This window comes from Apiospora marii (assembly GCF_038362585.1).
Source record: "Apiospora marii strain CBS 49790 chromosome Unknown utg000003l_segment0_segment0, whole genome shotgun sequence".
Lineage (NCBI taxonomy): Eukaryota > Fungi > Ascomycota > Sordariomycetes > Amphisphaeriales > Apiosporaceae > Apiospora > Apiospora marii.
The window spans coordinates 667,244-692,640 of NW_027117374.1; the positions used below are offsets into that span (position 1 = coordinate 667,244).

Sequence of the window (25,397 nt, forward strand, 5' to 3'; positions counted from 1 at the left end):
GTTGAGGAGGGGACAATAAATACTGCCGGGAGGCTCACCGGCGTAGATGAGAGCAGCAGATATTTTATCGGACGGATCCCAAGGATAAAATGGGATGATGCTGAACAACGCAAGATGGGCCTTTGGATGAGTCTGCGTTGCTTAGCTTGTGTGGTTCGGACGGGTCGAGGTACTTTTAGTGTCATCTGGGTACATACCTTTTAATTTTGTACAGTCACCATCTACTTCTGGCTCGATAGCACTATCAGGGCAAAATTGGACATATGGTACGTGGCCAAAGATAGTCGTATTCGAGAGGAGCTTCTACTCTGACTACATGACCTCCCAATGCCAGGTTGCCGTAAACTCGTCGAATTCGGACCTGGCTGCTTCAAAGAGAACCTTTCCCATCACAAGGTAGGAATCTGTATAGTGGGCACTGACACAGGCCAGAAGATGTTAGCCAAAGAGCAACTGGTATTTCTGGCTGAAGGGAAGAGAATAGGGAAGAGGCAAATACCACATAATCTCCCTGCATATTGGATCCGCGAGTGGTATCACTGTCGCCAGATGGGGCAATTCCTTGCCTAACAACGCATACTTCTGTCGTCAGCTTGGAGATATCGCGAAGATGAGAGCGATTTGCGACGCTTTCACGAAGGAGGACCTCGCCAAAAACTGCCAACAGAAGCCAACCAACCAACAAGTACAAAGCGATGATGTTCGGACAGGCTTGGTCATCAAGATCACGGAGAACTCGGTCCCCCGAGGAGACACTTTCCCCGAGCCAAGGGGGTGTTTTATTCCTGTATTGTCCAACGTCAAGGGTGCTGCCGCGGAAATGGACAGCTTCTGTTTCCAGGAGGCATCAGGACGTGCTAGGCTGGTCTATGCTAATCTTCCTCCGTTTCCAGGTTCATCACTAACATAGATCGCCATCCAACCGACTCGCAGTGCTTCGGCCATGCATCGGTAGCCTCTATCCCTCGTCCGAGTGAGGACAGCAATCATTGGTTCAAGAGGCCGAGAACACTTCCTGGGAAAGACGGACCTCCCATCTGAGTAAGTAAATGCTGTGGTGAGCAGGTGGGAGCCGAGGAAGCTTACCACAAAGAATATTCTAGTCACAGCTGGTCGAGAACGATCAAGGGTGATGGGTAGCAAGTCACGATAAGTTGAGCCCTGCCAAACAGGCTGACTTGATCATGTTGGCATGGGGGCACAGCTGGATTATTGCTGTTCTTGATCTGTCGTGCCAGCCGGGTTGCTCTCCCCAGGAACAAGGGATCTTTGGGAAAGCGTACGTCTCTCATCGACTCTTAATTACGGCTTGTGCTTCAAGTCTGCTCCTTTCCTTGGCAACCTATCAATCATCGGCGATGGATGTACGTAGGGACCTCGAAAACCGCACGGCGATGGTGGTGGTATTTCTCCACAGGAAAGCTCCAACTTCTATGCTCAAAGTCGGATACAGAACGCCGAAGACGCGAAAGGGAGGGCGTCAGGACGGAGGGCAGGGCGACGAGGGGAGGGCGAAGTACCAAGGACGAGACGAAGAGTGGACAGAACGTGTTCGAGCGAGAAGCTGAACGTAAAAGGTCATGAAAGAGACGAAATATCGGGTGGATCGTTAATCTGTACACAGAACGCAGTGTTAGTAACGAAAGGCTGAAAGACGAGGAGGTTCGTACGGATAATGTTGCAGAGCAAGACTCCTTATTATGAGGTAAGTGCGCCCCAGAGTTGGGAAACCCCCATCAGGAGAGACTCGAACGTGTTGAGAGAGGTAATATACATATTCATGTACTATGAGAGGCACCCAACACCAAACCCCCAGAAATCGATCAACCACTGGCATCCCATCTTTCCGCCTGTATAGCCCAGGCATGGTCCAAGAAACGCCGGATGCTTGGGACGAGCCAGACTTGCCACAGAGCAGGAAGACAACTACAGCCTCTTGCAGACTGACTCCAATGGGACCTCAGACATTCTGTTATTGTAGGCCACAATGTAGTTACCCACTTGAATAGCAGATAAACAGTGCTGTGATGTTCTTCTTGGATTTGTTTTCGAGCCGGACGTTTTCGATCGGTGAACTCAGGGGAAGGAAAATTTCGATATGAGAGGGCTTTCGAGCAACGGTTCGTTGGACAGCCATATCAAGTAAAAATTCAGGTAAACTAGCAAAAGTTAGCAAATACTCGAGACTGGGAGAATCGGAAAAACGGATGTGAACTGTGCAATATCATGGATTCCAGGTTTTGTTTTGAGGCTTCAGGGGTGACTCAGCTCGTTTTTCCCATGTATGTTCTCTGTTTCTTCGTTGCAAAGGTAGAAACTGCTTACAGCTGCGACCGTAAGGGGGCTTGGTATCATAACAAGGATTTCAGTGGTAATGATGTACTATTAGGAGCATATGTCAGAGGGATAGTAACCCCACAAGCGCCCGAAACCTCGGAGTAATTTGCCGTTTGGTCGGGGACATTAATCGGGGCTCCAGGGAGCTTACAGACGCCTTGCTCGGCAGAAACGTCCAACGTTGGTTACCAGTTCAAAATGCATAAGCCTATATTAAGCTTCTTGGTGCTGACAATGTATCTATAGTGCGCCAAATAGTGGTGCCCATTCGCCGTTGCAAGGGGTTATTGCAATGGGTCAGGGAGATAGGGCACATAAGCCAAAAATTGAGAAGTACATTTTTTCTATGTATGGGGTAAGTAATAATTGGCATATGGTGCCCAGAAGAATATCAACATCAGCTTGAGGAACAGAATCACTGGAGACATTGGCTAACCAAGCAGCGTGCACCATATTCACAAAGGTTAGCCAGTCAAGTGTGTAACAGCATTTTTGTGGCCTTGTCAAACCTGAAGAGATATGCTTTGGTAGCAAAGTGCCCGACTTGCTAACTGGCTAACCGGGCACTCAACAAGGAGGGACATCCAATCCGCCGCAGGGCACTGTCTTCGAAATGTTCAAAGTCGTCGAGGAACACTCTTCAGAATAGCACAGCACATCCATATTATGCCCCCTGGGAGTCTCGAAGTCGACCGCCTAGTGCCGGTTCCCATCGATGTAGAACAATAACAACAAGGAGGGATAACAGGCCAGCCACCAGCGAAGGACGGGCAATGAGACTGTGGGAAGCACAACGATTCAAACAAGTTTTTCAGGAGGACAGAGGATAGCACTGTAGACATCGGTCTTCAAGTTTACGGGGGCATACACCAAAACTTGTCAGGACTGAGATGCAGGTTCATGGCGTAAGGTAATAATATCAATAAACGCCAACGATGTTAACGGTACAGATGATCTTTGGGACTGTACTTAACCGGATATTACGAATATACGCTTATACAGAACTTATCCATGCCCAGTCTCTTGCTGTGAGTGCAGGAGACAGGAGAGGAGACAGACTAAAGCATACCGCCGTGAAGCCGTACGCGCCACGTTCGGAATGATACACCCTGAAGAGATCCGTTGCAATAACATCTGTATGATTTATAGTACCACGAACTGTAGAAGATGTGATGCATTGTGATATGATAAAGGCAACGAGATAGCTGGTTGACAGTAGAATTACTTGTGAGTATCAAGGATGGCAAGCCATATGGTAATTACAGTCACATTATTTTATTGCATTGGCAATCACCATGTTGTCACTATGCAATCGACATTTGAACCAAAGAGGCAGAGAAGCAGACAGAAAGTTGCTCTGAAATTCATCAACATCTTCTTGACGAATGTGCAATGGTACGTGATGATACACGCTTGCATGAACTAAACCAACCAAAATCAGAAAGGTCGTCTAGGTAAAAGACATTTGATCTTCTTCTTCATCTCGCAAACCCCCGCAAACCCCCAACCAAATCTACCATCCTCGGCCAGCCATCTTCTGGTCCGCCCGCATGCTGCTGACAGAGATGCCCACCATGGCCTCTCCCAGCCCCGTGCTGCACTCAGCCAGGACCTTGGCATCCCGGAAGTGTGTCGTGGCCTTGACGATGGCCTGGGCACGCTTGGCGGCGTCGCCCGACTTGAAGATTCCACTACCCACGAAGACACCGTCGCAGCCTATGAGGAAAGGAAGGGAGAGGTTAGTTACAGTTCAGTCAGTTTGGGAAGAGCCACATACCCAGCTGCATCATCAGAGCAGCATCGGCAGGCGTCGCGACACCACCAGCGGCGAAGTTGACGACAGGCAGACGACAGAGCTCGGCGGTCTCCTTAAGCAGGGTGGCGTCGCACTCGAACTCGCGAGCGAGGGCGCGGATGGCGAGGTCACCACCCTCCTGCAGCGCGGCCTTGGCGCGGGCGATGTCGTGGTTGACCTGACGCATGTGCTTGACGGCCTCGACGACGTCACCGGTGCCAGCCTCGCCCTTGGTGCGGATCATGGCGGCGCCCTCGGTGATGCGGCGGAGGGCCTCGGGCAGGTTGCGGCAGCCGCAGACGAAGGGGCTCTTGAAGCCCGACTTCTCGACGTGGAAGGCGTCGTCGGCGGGCGTCAGGACCTCGCTCTCGTCGATGAAGTCGATGTCGAGGGCCTCGAGGATCTGGCACTCGACGAAGTGGCCGATGCGGGCCTTGGCCATGACGGGGATGGTCACGGCGGCCTGGATCTCCTTGATCATGCCGGGGTCCGACATGCGGGCCACGCCGCCCTCGGCGCGGATATCGGCGGGCACTCGCTCCAGAGCCATGACGGCAACGGCTCCTGCCTCTTCAGCGATGCGTGCCTAAGTAGGAAGAAAGGCGTCGTCAGTGTTCCATCCTGTGCTTGCCCGACCATTGACCTTATTAAGTTCGTGGCAGAATGGCTCTAGTGTGACAAGTTAGCTCAAAGATACATCAAAATGGCTGGAAAGATATATGACGTACTACCTGTTTGGCATCTGTGACATCCATGATTACCTGCCTCCAATGATTAGCCAACGAACAGTATATCCAAGAACACACACCGACTTACTCCTCCCTTCAACATCTGGGCCAGGCCAGACTTGAGCTTGAACGAGCTATCGTTCCGGTCTGAGGCGACGCCATTGCTGCCGGTGGCTGTGTTGTTGGTCATGTTGACGGTTGAAATGGAATGACAGAGAAAAGGATCAGAGAAGGCAATGATGAGCCGGTCAACAGTAAAAACTTTTGGACTCTGGAAAGAGAGTAGTGGGTATGATAGCTTGTTTTTGAGTTTATGATTTTTGAGGTAACCTCCTCTTTGTGAGTCTTTTGTTTCTGCCGGGGAGCCTTGGTATGAATCGAAAAGAAAAAAAGGAAGAAAGAAGGGAGGATGGATATGATGAGTCAATGCAGGGCGGCCCGAAGTCTCGGCCCTCGAGGCAGTGAGTCGACGTCTTGTTAGTGGCCGAGCTGTTGGAGCAGGACCGCGGTAGGGTAGCAGAACAGCAGTTGTCAAACCCCAATGGAGCAGGTCACACCAAAGATCGACTGCAATTGGGTTGAATTTTAAATCAGGGTATGCAGCCAGGGTCCTTTCCGCGATTTGCCTACCTCAATTACCCCAAGACAAAGTGGGAGGGAAAAAAAGACAGTAGGAGGTGCTCGGCAGAGGAAATTCGGGGTCCAGCCCACCAGACCTGACAGTGAGCCAACGGTTCAAGGCAATGGCAAATTGTTCTAAGCACGTACTGTGCTACCTCGACATGACAAGTAATAGGTACTGTCTACATCTGTGCCCCCGAAAGGGCGTCGATGAGTCTTGGTATTCGGCTAGTGCCTCTTGTACGACTACATGGCCACGGCAGGTATCCCTCTAGAAAAACCTTATATTCACCCGATGTCCTCCGACTCCGACTTAGCGGGTGCACGTAATAGATTGATCTTCCTTCGAGCGACCGTGGCCCTCGAAGTGACTAAGGAATAATCGACAAACCCGCCGCCGATTCCGGCTCTAGATATTTCGCGGTTGGTGAGTATGTATGCAAGGAAAATATCCGCTGCCGGAAAGTCCATGACCTCACTTTTTGATAGACGACCAAAAGCCGAACGCCCGCTTGGATGCAACCAATGAACCGACAAAAGCCGCCAGTCAATCAACCAGCCCTTCGAGTAGTAGTTCGCTAATGCATAACGCCGCGGCCAACTCCACAAACGGCAACCAGAACGTGGATACCACCTTCCCGTCCTCCGCTCAGCCTGGAGAGCTGGAGCCCGAGCAACGTAGCAGGTGAGTCAAGGAAGAATACTAAGTACTACTACTACTACGATAAGGGCGCTGCTATCTTTCGCAGGCATGGAGCTGCAGTTTGTTTCTTGCCATACTGAAACCTTTTATCACTCGCTGCAGCAGTTGAGGAAGACGGACCGGTAGTGAGATAGAATGAGTCCTACCATTGGCGTGCTCGCCTTTCAGGGCGGCGTCATCGAGCACATGAACTCCCTGAAGAAAGCCGCTGCCTCCCTCAGCAAGGACGTCACCGTCATCGAGGTACGCTCGTCCGCGGAGCTCGAGTCCTGCGACGCAGGCCTGATCATCCCGGGAGGAGAATCGACTCATCTGTCGCGCGCCGCCAGGGAATGCGGCTTGTTGGAGCCATTGCGGGAATATGTCAAGTAAGTGCCTGCCTACGTATACCTACTTGCATTTGGCTTGCTTTTCTTCTCTCTGCCATTGCTTGGTTCAAGTCACCCTGCGTATGTATACTAAACCGCTGGCTGACTTGGTATGGAAAAAGGGTCAAGAGGCGTCCAGTCTGGGGCACCTGTGCCGGCCTCATCATGCTGTCCGAAGAGGCCAGCGCCGTCAAGCAGGACGGCCAGGAGCTCATCGGCGGGCTCGACGTGCGTGTGCACCGGAACCACTTTGGGCGCCAAAACGAAAGCTTCGTGACGGATCTGGACTTGGACTTCCTGCGCAACAGCAGCAGTAGCAGCAACAGCAGCAATGGTGGTGGGGCCGCCGCGTCCGCCAATGAGTCACCATCGTCGCTACCGTTCCCGGCCATGTTCATCCGAGCACCCGTGGTGGACAAGCTGTTGACAGCCCAGGCCCACGATGCCGAAGCAACACCGCAGCAGGACCCCGCACAGCAGCAGCTGCTTATAAAGCAGAAGAAGACGCCCCCGGTCGAGGTCCTGGCCGTATTGCCGGGACGCCATGCCTCTAACAAGGCGGCCGCCGCTGGGGAGCTGGGGCCCGTCTCTCCTGAGGGCGCGGGCGATATCATTGCGTTGCGCCAGGGAAATGTCTTTGGGACCTCCTTTCACCCCGAGCTGACGGACGATATCCGGTTACACGTCTGGTGGCTAGAGCAGATCTTTTCATAGACCCAAGATGAACCACACAAAGAGAGGTACTTAGACAATGATACACCATGGTCCATACAACACCGATTGGTTTGTGTGAAGTGCCATGACTAAATAAAAACCTCGAGGCTAGTTTTGCGCCGCACATGTGCATCTCCAAGAGGAACGAGTCGATCCCTCTCCCGGTAGCATAGTGGGGTTCCCAGTGGAATCTGAACCCACCCGATCCCCTTGGCGCGGGGCAGTCAGGGCCTCGCTCTGATCTAGATATCAAAATGTTGCCATGCGAATCGACGAGGCCAGGGGCAGAAAAAGAGAGAAAAAGCGACACAATAGTGCAATTATCATGCGCAAGTGCACTCCTCGCTCATGATGTCAAAACAAAAAGACACAGGACACAACAACTGACAACTATACTGCTAACGGATCACTGCCCCTTTGGGTATCTGTAGCCGTCGCATAGCTCAGACTCCCCCAGCACACTTCGTCCTTTTTAGCTCTGCTCAAGCGCTCGCACTGATATGGCCCCTAACAATCTAGCCTCCTTTCCCCCGGCTTGAGCCAGCGATCTAGGTTAGCACAACTTCTATGCCGGTTGCACAGACTCATATTTACATGAGAACGCCTTGCTTTCTATCCATAACAGTAATGTTGGCATTGTTCGCTAGTTTCGCTCATTGGGATTGACTGCTGAATAGACGGCACAGTATGTAAAGGTAGGTTAGGTAGTCAAGGACAGCAACGACAAGACAGCATCCATCCAGTTGCCAAGCAGCCGAGACTTTCGCCGCGGCTCTTGGCGCCCGAAAACGGCAGACGTCTTTAAGACCTCATGTTGTGACTCCTTACACTTCGCAGGCTGTATTATTAATAAGCTTGTTCCCATGCAACCGATCCACTAGCCACGATGACAATGTGTATATGTGGGAGCATGTGGGAGGAAAGCAATTCTCATGCAGTCGAATTTTATCTCAAAGAACCCTCACATGTGGCTCGCTTAACGGGACCCCATCCCTCTGATATCGTCGCTCTGGATATACCTTAACAAGAACTTCATACCGAGTACTGCACAATACATACATATTGTGTCGTAGATGGGCAGTGTCGCTTTTCATGCATGTACTTACTTCAAAAACATGATCAAGGGCAGTCATCTAGGAAAAGCAAAACACTCGAGAAGCATGTACGAGAGCATGTCAACACATCATCGCCGATGGCAACTTCGGAAAGCATAGTTCTTATGTGCAAATGTCCCAAATTCAACAAGCAAATCCATTGGTGCATTGCTAAGCAAAGATGCATATACCTATACAGACCCATCCAACTAAGCCTTAGCCGGGTATCAACGCCAGAAATGAACACCTGGGAAAACGTCATGCGTGCACTCTATTATCGTTCTTCACATGAGCTCTTCCTTACTCCACCCCCTTTCCTGTCCGTCCCGCCCATCCCCTTCTTGTTCTTCAGTACATGCCGTTCTGCTGGCCGCCGTCCGTCATGAACTCGCCCAGCTGCAACCTCGTCATACCCTCCCGAGCATGGCCGATGACGCCGGCCGACCTCAAGATGCTCATCTCGAACTCGCGCAGGACGGCGCCCAGGTTGGCGAGCTCCTCGTCCATGGCGGTGGCGCCGCCGTTCTTGGAAGCCATCATGCGCTGCAGGCGGGCCATGACATTATCCTGGACGCCGTGCATGTGCATTTCGATCTCCGTCAAGTTTCGATCGTATCCGTTCAGCTGAGACTGCATCTCGTCGGCCGTCTTGGAGAAGAAGTTCACCAGGTCTTGCCCATCGGATTCGGTGTTGGCGGTCCCGGAGCTTTGTTGTCTGTTGGACCAGAGACCACCGGTGTGGTACTGCTGAGGCAGCTTGAGGTTGTCGACGGCGCGGAAGCTGAGCTTCGCGCTCTCCGTGTCGTGTTGCACCGTGTTACGAACACTCTCAATGACCTCGGCATCGGCTTCGAGCGCACTTCTGACACCGCCGTATTTCCGCTCCACAAACTTGACGTCGTCGGGGATGTGCTGCAACATTTCGCCGTGGCCGGGCATAAACGCATCCAGCTCGTCCTTTTGCGTCATGAAGTTCTGGATCATGCGGTCGACCTCGGTGATCTGCTTCTGTAAATCTTCATGGAGGTCGTTGAAGCGCGTTGTTCCCCGGACGTTGTCGACATCGATCCTGACACCGGGCACTGTCGTCTGGCTCTGGCTCTGACCCATAGTCAGTCCAGGCATGGCGGGCTGCTGCATAGAAGAGCTAGAAATCGTCAGCCTGGTCTTGTAATCGTGAAAGGCTCCAAGGTATTACATACCCAAGACCTGGCCGCGCTTGGGACTGGTTCATGAAAGATGAAGCTGGCTGCGCTGGCTTGGCGAAAGTGCTGTTGCCAAACAAACCACCGCTAGATTGTTGTTGTTGAGGTTGCTGCTGTTGCTGCTGTGCACCTCCTAGAGCACCAAACAGGCCACCGCCAGTCGATTGCTGTGGCTGTTGCTGCGGCTGCTGCGACTGTTGTGTACCTCCTAGGGCTCCAAACAGACCACCGCCGCCTGTTTGTTGCTGCTGCTGCGCCGGCTGGGTCGCATTGTTGTTGGTAGCTCCGAAGAGGTTCGACGTTTGCTGTTGGGGCTGCGTGTTGTTTGCTGGGGCTGCGCCAAACAGTCCACCGCCTGTCTTGGGTGTCGAGCTGGCGGCATTTCCGAAGAGGTTGGAGCCCGTTGTTGAAGTTTGGTTCGCCTGCGCGTTGCCGAAAAGATTGCTGCCCGTGGCGGCGGGAGCTGGGGTACTGCTCTGGCCACTATTTGATGGATACGTTAGCTTTTGGTGGTTTTGTAAATCTTCCTTGCTTTTCGCAAGTGCCTCCTGGAAGGCCTCCAAGGCAGCTGAGGTTGGTTCTAGTTGTTTCGCATCCTCGACGTTCGAATTATCTAGATGGCGTTGCTGCTCTGCTGTCCAAGGCAGCTCCTGGTACGGGAGTAATACATCCGGGAGTGGCCCCGGTGTTGGGTTGGGGATGGCCGGATAGGATAAAACGGGTGGTTCGCTCATGATAAAACAAAGTTCATGATATGGCTACTTACAACAGGCCGTTGGCGGAAGAGGTGTTTATACTGAGTCCCCCAGGACCGCTGGCTGACCTAGCGAGGGCCATTCCAGGCAAGGGATGAAACAAGGCGTTGAGTCAAGGGATCGACAATTCGGCGCAAATGTATGATGCGGAATGCCAGAGACTGAAGGGGTGCGTCTAGGGGTGTGGCGGTGAGTTGTTGCGTTTGAGAATGTTGATGATTGCGAATGTTGCGGCAGGTAAACAATTATTCTGCTTGGGCTTTCCCATGCATCGCCAAAAAAACAGATCCGACCAGCAGCTCGGGTCGCGTTTGGACTTTTGGGCTGGCTTTGGCAGCGGAATTGACAAGGAACTTTCTAGCGGTAGCTTCAGCCTCATTTGATGTGGCAGCTCCCCACTCTAACGCCCTACCAGCACAGTTTGGCGCTCAATGATTGGCCTTGTCTGGAAAATAAGGTTGCCAATCCCCTGCGTTTACTAGCCACCTTTTGCTATCAATGCACATGCAATTGATAATCGATCTGCTCTAAGAAACATTGATCAATTGGATGGACGGGTTGATTGACTGATTGTTTAAAGCTCGAAACACGCAAGCAAGCAACAACAACCTCATCCCGGCGAACGAACTATCGATACCGACGATATTCTACCAAACGCGCTCCCCATTACCCATCCAACCCAGTAGAAATAACACAGCATTTCTCACAATCCCGGCACCATGGATATCGACGACGACGATGATTTCTATGCTCCCGAGGAGCCAGAAACCACCACCACAACAGCGCAGCCTGCAGCTGGAACTAATGCGCCAGCAGAGGAGCAGCAACAGCAAGATGAGGATCTTGAAGAGGGCGAGGAGGAGGATGAAGGTGCCGAGATGGACGAAGATGACGACTCGGTACAACCACGACTACTTCCCCGGCGCATACTGTTGTTAGCCGAAGCTAACCAAGAACAAATCCAAACAGGACATAGACATCATCACAGAGCGGAAGGACGGCACCAAAGCCCCTCCTCCCCCATCAGCCAGGTACAGCGACATCCGGAACATACCTCAACGGACAACATCGACCGATGGCGCGTCGAAATCCGTCCTGAAGAAAGAAGACACCAACAAGTCCGTGTCGGGCGCCGATCTGCCCGCCGTTGCCACCTCCAAGGTTGATGTCAACGCCATACCCATACACAAGGCCACCGGCAAGCCGATCACGCAAGTGAATATCGATGAAGGTACGCGCAACACTGGGAAGAGAAAGATCGCATCAAGATGCGCAAACCAGACAGAACCTTGCTTGCTAACTGAATGCTTCACAGACCTGCCCGAGAACGACAAGCCTTGGCGGAAACCGGGTACCGATCTCAGCGACTACTTCAACTACGGCTTCGACGAGTTCACGTGGGCCATGTACGCCGCCAAGCAGGAGAACGTACGCGGCGAATACAATCAAGATCTGATCGCTGCCAGCAACAAGAAGATGATGGAGGAGATGCAGATGATGATGATGGGCGGCATGCCCGGCGGCGGCAGCTCGATGCCTTCCATGCCCGGTATGGACGGTATGACGCCGGACATGCAGCAGATGATGCAGCAGATGATGGCGTCGGGTATGGATCCCAATCAGATGGATCCCGCCGCCATGTCGGCCATGTTCTCGGGCATGCAGCCCGGCGGTGGTAATGCCGGCGGCGGCCAAGGCCAGAACCAGAATTTCGGCGGTGCGGGCCAAGGCTTCGGTAACAACCAGGGCCAGGACTTCGGTTATAACCAAGGAATGGGCGGTGGAGGCGGTGGTGGCCGCGGCGGCGGAGGGGGAGGGTTTGGCCGCGGGCGTGGTGGAAGGAGGTGGTAGTAGAGATCGACCGCGATCTTTCTTGACGTCGGTCTTGGTCACATGCTGATACCCAAAAAATTACGAGTTACATGCCTATTGCTGCATCCTACCGGAACCCCTTGATAGTCGCTCACATTGCCCAAAGTACCATACATGGCGCATGTAGCTTTGGCAACGGTTGGGAATATATGGATACAAGACTGCTCTGTGCTGGTCTTTAATAATGGCATTCACAAGCGCGTGCTGCTGCTGCTGCTGTGTTCTTACAATAATCGCTGCTATGAACTTCTTACCAAAGGCGTGGATCTACATTCTTGTATCAAATGCGAGGGCACTTCATGGCTTTGATTGCGTATGTTTCTGTACTTGGCGAAGCCATATATCTCCCGAGTGCCGATTCCATTCGGCAGGACATATGTCAGGGATCGACCTCACTTGCTTGGTGTTTGGCCCCTTTGAACACCGTCCTGATCCAACACACAACTGCATATCAAGTATTGACGAATCATCTGAACACATGGGTCGCACAGTTCAAGCGGCAGCTATTTAGTTTCTGGGGACGTCTTGTCCACCTGGCACCAGTACACATATCACGTAGGAACCAAATGCCCGCTCTAGGACGACCATGTCCAGGACGGAAGGGGCGAAGCATATGTCAATGATACATTGATGGTGGCCTGATTTTATCTTGCTTTCTTACACGGCCTCGCGTCAATCGATCTCCCTGTTCGGCATTATCTTCTTCCATGACGACGAGCCAGAGCCTGGAAGAGCTTGCTCGCTGGGCCCTTGGCAAAGTATAATACCTATCGTGTGTGAATATATGATCTAGACAGGCGCGGAATTGTATCAGGGTGTCAAGAAGACGAGCTATGAGGTCGCACAGCCTTGCAGTGGTCATAGTTGATACCAACGCACCGGGTCTGAGTTACCATGGAATCCACCAGGCCTCCGGATGTGTGCCTTTCGCTTGGTGAGGAGGAACGAGGCCAGAAGGATATTGGGTACTGATCAAGACAAGATCATAGCACGATGTGATGTTCGCCAAGTCATGTGCCAAGCAATAAACCCATCACCCCTGCGCAAAGGACGACAGCTTGCATCACCGTCACTCATACACTCACAATATTGCGCTATGTCAATGTAGATCATCAATTCTAAGAATCTCGGGCCAAAGGAGCACTGATCTACCTACATGTAGCAAGGTTATTTAAATGGCCACACGAACTTGGTATTCCCATTCCCTTCGACCATTCCTACTACGCATACCGACTTTTACGGAAACTGGGCTATTCAATGATATGATATACGGAAGCGCAGTCTCACCCTGTAGGTAGGAACCGGAGCGTGGCCCCGGCGTAGATGCCGGCGATTAGGTCCACTATATCCGCATATCTAATGCAACCAATGATGTACGTACGTAAGCTGATAGATATCACATACTGTAGTTCGAGTGTGCCGCGCATTCCAGTTCCGACACCCAAGACGCAAGAAGGTCTGCACGATAAGAAATGAAGCACTGACAGACAGTGCGAACCACATTATCGGATAGCAAGCGGAAGTCACACATACCGAGTCCCCCGCCCGTGTTTGCTATCGATGGACGCGTGTTGGTGCAAGGACAGAGCGATAATATGAGGGGTAGGACGGTTGGTTATCCCCCTTATTCAATTTGTACAAGAACGGCATGATCTAGTGGCAAGCGACCGCTGGAATAACCTCTACTTTGCTCACTAACAACATCTGACCTTTGATTATTCCACTTCCTCCCGATTACGCCAGGGAGGTAGTGTCCTAAAAGTCTCCTCATAATTCGGTATAATCATTCGATTTATTTCATTACTACACCAATTCTCTACTGTGGTAGTTGTCTAAGCTCAATCTTTTCTCACCACCACACCTCATGTCGGACATCCGAAAGACCATCGCTGGCGGGGCCACATGGCAGGAGGTCGCCGAGGATCGTCGACGGCACCGGGATGCCTCCATTGCCAAGTGGACGACGCCCGAAGACCTCACCCGCGAGGAGCTCACCATGACAAACCACAACGTTGAGGACCTTGCTGGGGCTCTCGCGATGGGGCACCCGAGCGCCGAATGCATTACAAGTGCATTCCTACGCCGCGCCGCAGGGGCCCAGGGCGTGGTGAACTGCATCACTGAGTTACTGCCCGACCGAGCCATGCAGCGAGCCAAAGAGCTGGATGCTTACTTCGCCAAGCACGGCAAGCCGATTGGACCTCTTCACGGGGTTCCTGTCAGCGTCAAGGAGCATATCGCCATGAAGGGGCTGGACCTCAACGCTGGTTTCGTGTCCTGGGTTGGCCGTGTCGCGGAGGAAGATGCGTTGCTGTTGCAGATACTCTGGGATGCCGGGGCCGTGTTCCATGCGCGAACCACGGAGCCGCAGACTATCATGCACCTAGAGACCAGCAGCAATCTATACGGGTTAGTTATCTTTTATTGTATGTCATGCCGTAAGGCGATCAGCTGACCGAAGTTGCTGAAGGGTCACCGCCAACCCCTTTAACCAAACGCTCACAGCCGGCGGCTCTTCGGGCGGAGAAGGCGCTCTAGTAGGCTTGAGAGGATCCGTCCTCGGGATCGGCACCGACGTTGGTGGTTCCATACGCTCACCTGCGGCCAACAACGGCGTCTTCGGCTTCAAGCCTACCTCGGGAAGGTTGCCAGTCCTGGGATGGGCCGCTCCCATGGCTGGATGCGAGGCCATTCTGGGAACGATTGGCCCGCTTTCGACGAGCCTTGCAGGGGTCAAGCTCTTCATGAAAACAGTTGTTGATGCCAAACCGTGGCTGAAGTCACCAGACCTGGTGGCCCTGGACTGGAAAGACACCAGCGGCCTTTTCAGGGAGAAAAGACTGAAAGTCGCGGTCATGTGGGATGATGGAGTGGTCAAGCCTCATCCGCCCATCACAAGGGCACTGAACGACATCGTCATGAAATTGAACAAGAGCCAGAACATTGATGTCGTTGATTGGGCCCCGAGGGACCACGATCGAGCCTGGTCTATTATTGTAAGGCTCGCTCTCCCGCAATGATCTCGGTGCTCAAACTCGCTGACAACCTCGCAGGCAGGGCTCTACTTCGCCGATGGAGGAGCACAGACATCCGAGGCCATCAACGCATCCGGCGAGCCCTGGCGGCCGCTGTCCGAGTGGATAATTAAGGACAACCCCCACGTCAAGAAGCACGATGTGGCTTCTTTGTGGGCAGCTTGTGCCGAGAGAGACAAGTACCGGCAGATGTACGCCGAGCTGTGGAACACGAGGGCGGATGTCGACGTGATCCTCTGTCCGGCCGGGCCCAGCGTTGCTCCCAAGCTCGACTCGGCGCGATACTGGGGCTACACTTCTCAATGGAACCTGCTCGACTATCCGGCCGTCGCGTTTCCCGTCAAAGACCATGTCAGCGTCGATAGGGATGGAACTGGTAAGCGACTTTCGGTGTTTATTCCACAGTATCCCAATGACTCTTGAGGGGTGGAATCACCGCTTACTTGAGATATTTCCATTATTCCCTTTTAAGATATCCTGTTTACTTGGAGAAGAGTAAATGCTGACAACGAGAGCCAATAGGTGAGGCAACTTACGCCCCTCGGAACGATGCGGACGAATACAACTGGTCTCAATGGAAGGAGCACGGAGCCGAAGGCTATAAAGGAGCTCCCATCTCACTACAGCTCGTCGGCCGCAGGTGAGCCTCGAAAAGACTACTGAGTGAGAAATGTGACTAACCCGTGCTAACATGTATCACAGGTACAACGACGAGAAAGTACTGGCTGCGTTGGAAGTCATCTTGAAAGAAGCAGGCTTACCGACCACCGTCCCCCCAGCCGCGGAGACTACACCCCAGCCTCTCGGAATGCCTGTATTCCAGTCATCTTCATCGATGGCTTAGCGGCGAGATCGAAATCGCATATAGCCAAGGTTGCCTATTCTTAGCATGGAGCCTAAGGTGAATGAAGTACATATGCAGCAAGCCCCTGCGAGGATAAACTGGCCATGTCTGCTAAAGAACAAGCAGTTCTACAGAACAATATTACAGTAGTATTCGTTTGTTCTACTGTTATGATCTGGAGTAAGTGGAATCATCAAGACAAGTGCTGGTACGGTTTATTCCTGCGGCCGGCTAATAGGCAGGAGGCAGAAGAGCTTTGGTGGAGAACAACATGGAAGTACAGCACAAACTCAATGGGCACGCGACATGGGATTTTCGCAAAACATGGGTGTTAGTTTTGGTGCCAGCCTCATTGCGGGGCGTTAATATGATTATCAGCAGGGAAAGTGCACCTCTCACTTGTTTGAAACGTCTAAAGCGACGGATGGTGCCGATGCTCTGTCAAGCTACCTAGGTAGGTTGTCTGCGATGGTAACAACCAGGACGCGTTTCTCAACAACCTAGAACGGGCTCGGTGACGTCAGCGAGTCTCAGCCCACTTTCATCCGCATGCAGGTTGCAAGACTATCCCCCTGGCGCGCGCGAGCTGCAATCTTCCAAGGTCCAATTACAGCCATGGTCCGACGTAGCATTGCATTGTACATAGCATTCTACGGGTTTAGACTTTGTAGTCAATGGCAAGGAAAGAGGTCTTCTAGATATTAAAGACGAAAGCACGAATTCCTATGTTCTGGAGTCGAACTTGATTGCATTTTCAAGAACTAGAGGGCCCCAATCGATCAATTCATGCAAATAAGGCGTGATGCGACAACCCCGCAACGGGTGAACCCAGATAAAAGGACAGTTCAGCACCGACAATTGCGACGTAGCGGGGGATTGGCTAAGTGTCTAGCCCCCTGGAAGAGACTGCAAACCAACCGAAGTAGCGGAAAACTACCCCTCTTCAGCCGAAAGTCACTTCCGCTACAGCATCTCGTGCCGCCCTGCATATCGTGAAGCAGCATCGCATCAGCTGTCGATCGAATCTTTTGACTTGCATTGGCAGGCCGCAGATTGCTAGGCCCCGACTGGACGAGGTGCGACCAATCCCCGACCTGATATAAACCACCGAGGGCGTGGTCTGACACTCCTCTTATTTCTCCAGGCTTACCCACCGGATCCCGGCACTGGCTTGGCACATTTTCCTCTCTGCGATCAGTTCGGCCGTCGCAAACCTGCTGGGCGAGCACCTATGACGACGCTCGTCTGAACTGGTGGTGGTACATGCAAGCAAGCAAGCTTTGCCGGGATGTCCTACCTATCACCAACGCCCTTGTTTTCTTTCCCCTGCCCTGGAATCGGATTTTGTACATAAGATTGCATTCACACCTCGGTGGACCGTATTTACTTACTTTCTCCCCCATATGATACCCGTGCTGCAATACACACACTGATGTTTCTTTCTCCCACCATCTAACCTGCTCGACTCTGCTTTGACTGTGAGGTTACTTGCCAAGTGTGTGCATTTGCCATTCACAACGGAAGCCGGTCCGCGGCCCATCGCCTACTTCCACTTCTTGAAGCGTATACCCTATCTGCTTACTTACTTGCATTCTTAATCCTACCCGGTGGGCCCATCATAATACGGCACCATGACCAACCCTGAGGAAGCCAATGGCGAGAAGAAGAGCTTCGGCGACAAGATGAAGGGATTGAAGGAGAAGCTCAAGGATACCAAATTGCACGACGCCAAGGTCGCGCTCATTCACAAGAAGTTCGAACTCCCACCCACTGATGCTGCAAAGGAGATATCTGAGCTGACCTCGACTTGCTAGGCATCAAATTGGTAAACTGGGAAACCTGGTAAGTTGAAATATGTGATATCGAGCTTGCGTAGGCTGTCCCCAATACTCATGATTCTCTTGCGCAGTTCAACCCTGAACATCGCCACGATGAGGAGCATGAGAAGGCCACCGACGCCAAGAGGGACAACATACGCGAACAGCACCGCTTCAAGTCATATTTCCCCGAGCACGATGGGAACATGATCAAGTGGTATGTCGACGGACTGAACTACTACTGGGTAAGAATAGCCTCCAAACGCATTTCCGGCGACTGTTTGTTTCCCTTGCTCACAACCGCCACAGGCTGTGTCAATGGCCCTGGAGGAAGCTAAGGAGACCATCTACATTGCCGATTGGTGGCTATCACCCGAGCTGTTCCTCCGACGCCCGCCCTACGTCAACCAGGAGTGGCGGCTGGACCAGGTCTTGAAGAGGCGTGCCGAGGCCGGCGTCAAGATCTTCATTATTGTGTACCGCGAGGTCGAGGCCGCTCTGACCTGCAACTCGGAACACACCAAGCATGCTTTGCAGGCCCTGTGCCCCGAGGGCACCCCCGGCTACGGCAACATCAAGGTGATGCGCCATCCCGACCACAACGTGCTCGAGAACGGAGGTGACATGACCTTTTACTGGGCCCACCACGAGAAGTTCATTGTGATTGATTACGAGATGGCCTTCATCGGCGGTCTGGATCTGTGCTTTGGCCGATGGGATGCCCACCAACACAACCTTGCCGATGCGCACCCCGAGGTAGGTTTTGCGCGCCAGCTCTCTCCCCTGACCGTGTACTAATTGATGTTGCGCTGTAGGGTGTGTCAAACGAGGTATGGCCAGGCCAGGACTTCAACAACAACCGTATCATGGACTTCCAGAAGGTCCAAGACTGGAAGGCAAACGAGCTGAGCAAGGCTGACTACGGCCGTATGCCGTGGCACGACGTGGCCATGGGCGTCATCGGGCCCTGTGTGTACGACATCGCCGAGCACTTTGTGCTGCGCTGGAACTTTGTCAAGCGAGACAAGTACAAGCGCGACGACCGGTTCGACTGGATGCAGCTTCAGGGTAGGCTGGGAGACGACGAGGATCTGGTCGGTGTGCAACGGCCCAAGCACCCTGTGGGAGAGTACATTACCCACCCCTTGTCGCCCTTGGAGACGAAGAAGCTCGCAAACCGAGGAACCATCCATGCGCAGATCGTCCGGTCCAGTGCCGATTGGTCTAGCGGTATCTTGAGAGACCACAGCATTCAAAATGCCTACTCTGAGATCATCCGCAAAGCTGAGCACTTCGTGTATATCGAGAACCAGTTCTTCATCACGGCTACTGGAGATCAGCAGTCGCCTATCCACAACACAATCGGACGATCCATTGTCGAGGCATGTGTGAGGGCTGGTAAGGAGAACCGCAAATTCCGAGTCATCATCCTCATCCCGGCCATTCCCGGATTTGCAGGTGACCTCCGAGACGATGCCGCCACCGGAACGAGAGCCATCATGGACTACCAGTACAAATCGATCTGCCGCGGCGAGCACTCCATCTTTGAGCAGATCCGGAAGGAGGGCGTGGACCCGACGCAGCACATCTTCTTCTTCAACCTGCGCTCGTACGACCGCCTGAACAAGACGCCGGCCATGAAGAAGAAGGAGGAGGAGTCGGGCGTGAGCTACCAGGACGTGCAGCGGGCCGAGGCCGAGGAGATCATGGGCTCGGGCATCCACGGCGTCGTCGACGTCGAGGGCGGCCGGGACGAGCACATGGGCAAGACGTCCAGCAGCAGCGACGAGACGACCTCTGAGGAACAGCAGCGCCTGACGGACGCCAAGCGCAAGTTCGAGGCCGCCGGCAACAACGCCGACTCGCAGCACGCCAACACGTCGTACAGCGTCGCGCACCACGCCATGGCGGGCCAGGGCCCCGTCAGCGAGGAGGCCTGGGAGGGCAAGCCCGAGGAGGAGGTCGAGAACTGGATCCAGGAGGAGCTCTACATCCACGGCAAGCTGCTGATTGTGGACGACCGCATCGTGGTGTGCGGTTCCAGTAACTTGGTAAGTCAACTTTTCACCTCCAAACCGTTTGCGAAGCATAATACTGACTGACCTTTTTTAGAACGATCGCTCGCAAGAGGGCCACCACGACAGTGAATTGAGTATCGTCATGGAGGACACAGACCTCATCCCCAGTGTGATGAATGGACAGCAGTGCCGTAAGTATACCCCAACTTCCCCAGAATGAAGAGCATATGTGCTAATACCAGAAAACAGAGGTCGGCCGACACGCCGCGACGCTGCGACGGTACCTCTGGCGCGAGCACATGGGCCTGCTGCCGCCGCAGGAGCTGGACGCGACCAACGACCGCAACGCGCAGCCGCCGGGGGACAACTCGCCGCAGGACTACTGGGACCAGGACGAGACGTACAAGTTCGTCGAGGACCCGCTGAGCGACGAGCTGTGGGACATGTGGACGCGCAACGCGACCAAGAACACGGAGATCTTCCGGCACCTGTTCCACGCGGACCCGGACGACTTCGTCAAGACGTTCAAGGACTACGACAGCTTCCTGCCGCCCAAGGGCGTCAAGGCGGGCCACATCTTCGACCGGTTCCTGCCGGCCGAGGACGTCCGCTCCAAGCTCGACCAGATCAAGGGGCACCTGGTCTGGATGCCGCTCGAGTTCCTCCGGGACGACAATATGGCCGAGGTCGGGTTGCAGGTCAATTCGGTGACCGAGAGTGTGTACACTTGAGGTGTTGCTTGGGATGCAATGGAAAAGTGAATTGGGGGTTCTTTTTATTATGATGAGTTATGTGAATGGTTGGTTTGCTAGGTGTTCTTTCTAGGCAGGGGGTAATTAATCTCATGAGGTATGTTGGGTAGTAATGAATGTTGGATTCTTCAATTTGAAATTCATGGTGTCGCACGAGTCGCTGCAATGCTGGTTCCCCTTATTTCGAACACTCAAATTCGCCGGGAACGGGTAATTGCGACCTCTGTGTCGTGCCCGAAAGATCAAGGTGATTGGTGCAACTTGTGCTTCTTCTTCGCTTAGGCAACCCCAATACCACCATATTCTCGTCTCAACAAGAAAGAGTTAACATGAAGCACGCATCCCAAGGCTGTGTGGTACTTACCCCTATCACCTATAAAATTTCGTATTCTCGCATATACTCCCTACTCAGATACATGCCTACACGTAAACTGAGATACCAAGGACCAACTATGGTATCATCTACCCTACCCAGTACAAACCCTCTCAACGCCCGCCTTCTTCCATCCGTCGCTCCGCCTCCCGCCTCGCCTCCTCGTCCTCCCCAATCCAATGAAAACCCACCTTGCCATCGCTGTCGACGTCTCGCCGGTACAAGCCGTAATCGCCTTGGTACCGCGTCACCAGATCCCCGAGCCACGGCGCCTTACACAGACTCATATTCGGCGGGCAGCGGGTCTTGGGCGCCAGTCCCCTCTCGATGGTCTCCGAGAGCGTCAGCTGGCGGCCCTCGCGCTGCGGGCGGATGCCGTGCTCGGCTAGGACGGCGAGGAAGGGGGAGGCGTCGTTGCTGTTTTTGGAGGTGGCGCAGAAGGAGCGGAATGCTGATGCTAGACCCCCGGTGACTTGATTTGTTGCACCAGCGGCAGGAGTGGACGATTTGGACTGTTGTGATTCCGTGCGGTCGATCAGGACCGCCTCGTCCGTATACTCCATCCTGCTTACCCCAACCAGCCTCGCGATGAGGTTCTCGAGCAGCCCCAACCTCTCGGCCTGCCGCGCCGCGTCTTCAGACTTCGGGTCCTTCTCCGCGGCGACCAGCGCGGCCGCCTTCTGCCGCGACCAGGCGTCCAGCATGGGAAAGACCCCCGAAGCGAGGACGACGGGCTCGTTTTCTTTGTTTCCCGTGAGGAACAGAAGCGTCTTCAGTCGAGACGGCGTCAGGACATGCAGCGTCGACGCCGTAGCCGCCCGATCAAACCGCCAGCGCCGCCGGTCCTCGCCCCCGTGGCGCGCCGCCAGCTGCAGCTTGGCCTCGCGCGCCTCGCTCTGAAACGGCCAGAGCGGGCGGAAGTACTCGAACAGGGCGGGGCACCAGTAGCCCCGACCATGACGAGGAGGTGGGTGGCAGCCCCAGCAGGCGCTGGGGGCGCGGTGGTCGGCCCCGGCTTCGAGCAGGAGGCGGAGGATCGCGAGGGGGACGTGGTCGCAGCCGGTTAGGTGGAGGGGGCGGAGCCGGTCTTGGTGGCTTTCGCTGAAGTAGCGGGTCGAGCGGTCGGGGGCCCCTATCGTTTCCTCGTTGGGGTCGGCGCCGTGGCGGAGCAGGAGGGAGACGATTTCCGGGTCGGGCGGCGGGATGCCGTTGGCGGGGAAGCCGCAGCACTGCTTCTGCAGCTGCTTTTCTTCCTCGTCCTCCCCGGTTTCGTTGCTATTACCACCACCATTGTCGCCGTCGTGCCCGTGCCCCTGCGTCGCCAGCGGGGTCTGGCAGCTCACGGCCCAGTGGATCGGGAACCAGCTCTCCCCGTGGTGCGCCACGGCCCAGGTGTCGTCCCGGTTCGGGTCGGCCCCCCGCTCCTCGAGCAGGAAGCGGACCAGGGCGAGGTGCCGGTGCTGGACCGCGATGGCCAGCGGGTGGCCCGCGAGGCAGGAGGCGCGGGCCGCGTCGCGCGAGGGGCCCCAGGGCGGCCAGGCGGACTCGGCCTGGTTGAAGAAGAGGTGGTTGACGGCCGCGCCCGCGTCGAGGCTGCGTCGAGCCGTGGCCACGCTGCCGGTGCGGCAGGCCCACAGCAGAGCCGAGCAGTTCCAGATGCGCACGTCGCGGCGGTATAGCTCGTCGAGGAAGAGGGCGGAGAGGCCCCGGCAGGTCAGGGCGAAGTGCAGGAGGTCGCTTGCGCTGGCGACGCGGGTTACGATTTCGAGCACCAGCTCGGTGGGTAGTTGCAACATCTTGTGTCTTTACTAATATGCCGGGACAGACGATAGAGGGAAAGAGGCCGTCTCATATATGCATTAAGTTGAAGCCAGTTTCTGGACCCATATGCGAACGGGAATAGTAAGCATGCGGTCAATTGATAGAGGCTGTGCCAAGTATAGTCCATTTCGTCTAATGGCGGCTGCCTACAGCTCTTCGTAACGTGTTACGTTCACTTTTGCGTGGCACTTACTTACCTTGGTTATATGCTTGTCAATTATATGCAGTTCTGGCTCATTGCGCATTCTGTCTAGGCTTCGAGATTCCTGTATGATTCTTGGGTAGTAATGGGGGGTTGGTCTAAATAGGTATCTTGAATCAGGAAGTTGGTAACTATAAGCCAAGAAATATGGATTTGTTAGTGAGATTCTAGTTGCCTAGACCCCATACAGCCCCTAAACCCCCGCCTTGAACATGTCACTTCCAAGTACATACAGTACAATATTCATCCACTAATAGTAATAAGATGGATATATCCGTTTCGATCAAGAACGAATGCAACGGCGGCGATGAACTTGCCTACCCCGCCGCCCCGCTACCGCCCAAAGACGTCCTCCTCTGCGTGCGGACAGGCAAGATCCGCCCCCTGGCCAACTCGGGCGGCAAGATCCGCTCGGCCATCCACAAGCAGCCACGCGCGGGCCCCGTGTACGTCGGCCTCACCGGTCTCGCGGGCGACGAGGTGCAGTACGAGCTGCACGGCGGGCCCGACAAGGCGCTGCACCAGTACGCGGCCTCGCACTACGCCGCCTGGAACGCCGAGCTGCCGGGGCGCGAGGACCGGTTCCGGGTCGGCGGGTTCGGCGAGAACCTGTCCACCGCGCTGCTGAACGAGGAGAATGTCTGTATTGGCGACCGGTTTCGCATCGGGGACGAGGGGGTCGGGGTCGAGGTCGTGGTCGGCGAGCCCCGCCAGCCTTGCTTTAAGTTAAATCACCGCTTCGCTTACAAGCGCATGTCGTCCGCGGCGCAACGGACGGGGCGCACGGGGTGGTATCTGCGCGTTCTGAAGACGGGATATATCCGCGAGGGGGACGCGTACGAGTTGGTCGAGCGCGTGCACCCGACGTGGCCGCTCGCGCGGGTACAGCGTTACCTGTACCACGAGACGGACAACGTCGCGGCTATGCGGGAGCTTGTCGAGGGCGTCCCCGAGCTCGGCGCCGAAATACGCGGCGTGTTTCGCCGCCGCCTCGAGAGCCGCGACACGGAGGACTTTGCGGGACGGCTTGAGGGGGAGCGGCTGCCTATGGATTGGCGGAGCTATAGACTCGTGGAGAAGGCCGATCTGACGACGCGGGCGAAAAAGTTTGTGTTTGAGGCATACGATACTGCCGAAACCAATGGCAAGAAGGATGAAGAAGAGGACTTTGCACAGGGCATCGCGCCTCATGTTCGCCTGCGGTTCGGGCCTGACCAGCGCTTCTCGCGGGCGTATTCTGTAGTCTCGGGCAACCTGAGGCGGTTTGAGCTGGGAGTTGCCCGAGACGACAACTCGAGGGGCGGATCAGTATACTTACATGACAGTCTCCACGTCGGCGACATTGTCAAGGTCGCCAATGGCCATCAGGCCAAGCTACCCAGCGAGGACGACGTTACGGACGGGAAAGACTGCATCAAACACTCACGGGATATGAAGCACGTATACATCGTCGGCGGTATTGGCATTACTGCCTTCCTGCTCTCTATATGTCAGCGCAGTTCCTCGGACAACTTCGTGGTGCACTACGCAGTGCGCAGCAAGAAAGACGCCGCGTATTTAGACCGCCTGCCCGAAAGCAAAACCACCCTTTACGCCAAAGACAAAGGTCAACGACTGAATCTCCCAAACATCATCCCTAAAACCACAGAAGACATCCTCAACACCTCGATATACTGCTGCGGCCCCTCCTCCCTGCTGACCGAGTGCCGCCAGTTGACCCAAGATTTGGGCTATCCCCGGTCCCGGACCTACTTCGAGGAGTTCGGCGGCGCCTCCTCAACTTTCGGTACGGGCAACCCCTTCGAAGTAGAAGTCAAGAGCACACATCAAATACTACAGGTCCCCGGCGAGAAGTCCCTGCTCGACGTCCTGAACGAGGCCGGGTTCGAGATCGAGTCGTCCTGCCTCGTTGGCAACTGCGGGACGTGCATGGTCGACTACAGCTGCAACAAAGAAGAGGAAACAGGAGGAGGGGGTGAGGTGATGCACCAGGGCTTCGCGCTGAGCGACGAGCAGAAGGGGGACTCTATGCTGAGTTGTGTCAGCCGGGCGAAAGGGAGGATTACCATTGATTGTTGAGTTGCGTGAGGGAGGGCTCGGCATTTGGGTTGTTGTGTATGGAGTTTGGGGGTGATTTCCAGGGATCTTCTTAGCATCATATAGTTCACCATCCTGGCATATATATCATAATCAGAGTTGAGGTTCTGGATATAGTGCAACTATATGTTCACCTAATCACTGCAAATACTGACATATCAAGTTTACAAGTATATACAAGTGGGTGCACAGCAAGTGACCATAAGCGCCTGTTAGCTAATCACAACCACTGCGGCATAATGCACT

The 25,397-nt window shown here is 54.4% G+C and overlaps 8 protein-coding genes across 8 annotated transcripts; 5 read left to right on the forward strand and 3 right to left on the reverse strand.

Annotated features, from left to right (window-relative positions):
- Window positions 1-3,850: 3,850 nt before the first annotated feature.
- PG985_003672 (pyridoxine biosynthesis protein PDX1) lies at window positions 3,851-5,050 on the reverse strand (the record flags this gene model as incomplete). The annotated part of the gene is made up of 4 exons (XM_066823441.1): window positions 3,851-4,053; window positions 4,115-4,718; window positions 4,861-4,893; window positions 4,949-5,050. 4 exons carry the CDS (start codon window positions 5,048-5,050, stop codon window positions 3,851-3,853), a joined length of 942 nt encoding a protein of 313 aa, XP_066686601.1.
- Window positions 5,051-6,319: 1,269 nt separating this feature from the next.
- On the forward strand, window positions 6,320-7,266 carry PG985_003673 (class I glutamine amidotransferase-like protein; the record flags this gene model as incomplete). The annotated part of the gene is made up of 2 exons (XM_066823442.1): window positions 6,320-6,552; window positions 6,675-7,266. 2 exons carry the CDS (start codon window positions 6,320-6,322, stop codon window positions 7,264-7,266), a joined length of 825 nt encoding a protein of 274 aa, XP_066686602.1.
- Window positions 7,267-8,708: 1,442 nt separating this feature from the next.
- PG985_003674 (uncharacterized protein) lies at window positions 8,709-10,299 on the reverse strand (the record flags this gene model as incomplete). Its single annotated transcript, XM_066823443.1, has 2 exons — window positions 8,709-9,507; window positions 9,563-10,299. The coding sequence occupies 2 exons, from the start codon at window positions 10,297-10,299 to the stop codon at window positions 8,709-8,711; spliced, it is 1,536 nt and encodes a 511-aa protein (XP_066686603.1).
- A 740-nt stretch (window positions 10,300-11,039) lies between these two features.
- PG985_003675 (uncharacterized protein) lies at window positions 11,040-12,171 on the forward strand (the record flags this gene model as incomplete). The annotated part of the gene is made up of 3 exons (XM_066823444.1): window positions 11,040-11,219; window positions 11,290-11,551; window positions 11,636-12,171. 3 exons carry the CDS (start codon window positions 11,040-11,042, stop codon window positions 12,169-12,171), a joined length of 978 nt encoding a protein of 325 aa, XP_066686604.1.
- A 1,885-nt stretch (window positions 12,172-14,056) lies between these two features.
- Window positions 14,057-16,071, forward strand: PG985_003676 (uncharacterized protein; the record flags this gene model as incomplete). Its single annotated transcript, XM_066823445.1, has 5 exons — window positions 14,057-14,601; window positions 14,663-15,188; window positions 15,246-15,603; window positions 15,750-15,867; window positions 15,930-16,071. The coding sequence occupies 5 exons, from the start codon at window positions 14,057-14,059 to the stop codon at window positions 16,069-16,071; spliced, it is 1,689 nt and encodes a 562-aa protein (XP_066686605.1).
- A 1,631-nt stretch (window positions 16,072-17,702) lies between these two features.
- PG985_003677 (Phospholipase D1) lies at window positions 17,703-20,637 on the forward strand (the record flags this gene model as incomplete). The annotated part of the gene is made up of 7 exons (XM_066823446.1): window positions 17,703-17,824; window positions 17,886-17,913; window positions 17,981-18,133; window positions 18,198-18,644; window positions 18,704-19,939; window positions 20,001-20,097; window positions 20,156-20,637. 7 exons carry the CDS (start codon window positions 17,703-17,705, stop codon window positions 20,635-20,637), a joined length of 2,565 nt encoding a protein of 854 aa, XP_066686606.1.
- Window positions 20,638-21,144: 507 nt separating this feature from the next.
- PG985_003678 (uncharacterized protein) lies at window positions 21,145-22,827 on the reverse strand (the record flags this gene model as incomplete). Its single annotated transcript, XM_066823447.1, has 1 exon — window positions 21,145-22,827. The coding sequence occupies one exon, from the start codon at window positions 22,825-22,827 to the stop codon at window positions 21,145-21,147; it is 1,683 nt and encodes a 560-aa protein (XP_066686607.1).
- Window positions 22,828-23,318: 491 nt separating this feature from the next.
- On the forward strand, window positions 23,319-25,133 carry PG985_003679 (pyruvate kinase-like protein; the record flags this gene model as incomplete). The annotated part of the gene is made up of 1 exon (XM_066823448.1): window positions 23,319-25,133. One exon carries the CDS (start codon window positions 23,319-23,321, stop codon window positions 25,131-25,133), a length of 1,815 nt encoding a protein of 604 aa, XP_066686608.1.
- Window positions 25,134-25,397: the final 264 nt, after the last annotated feature.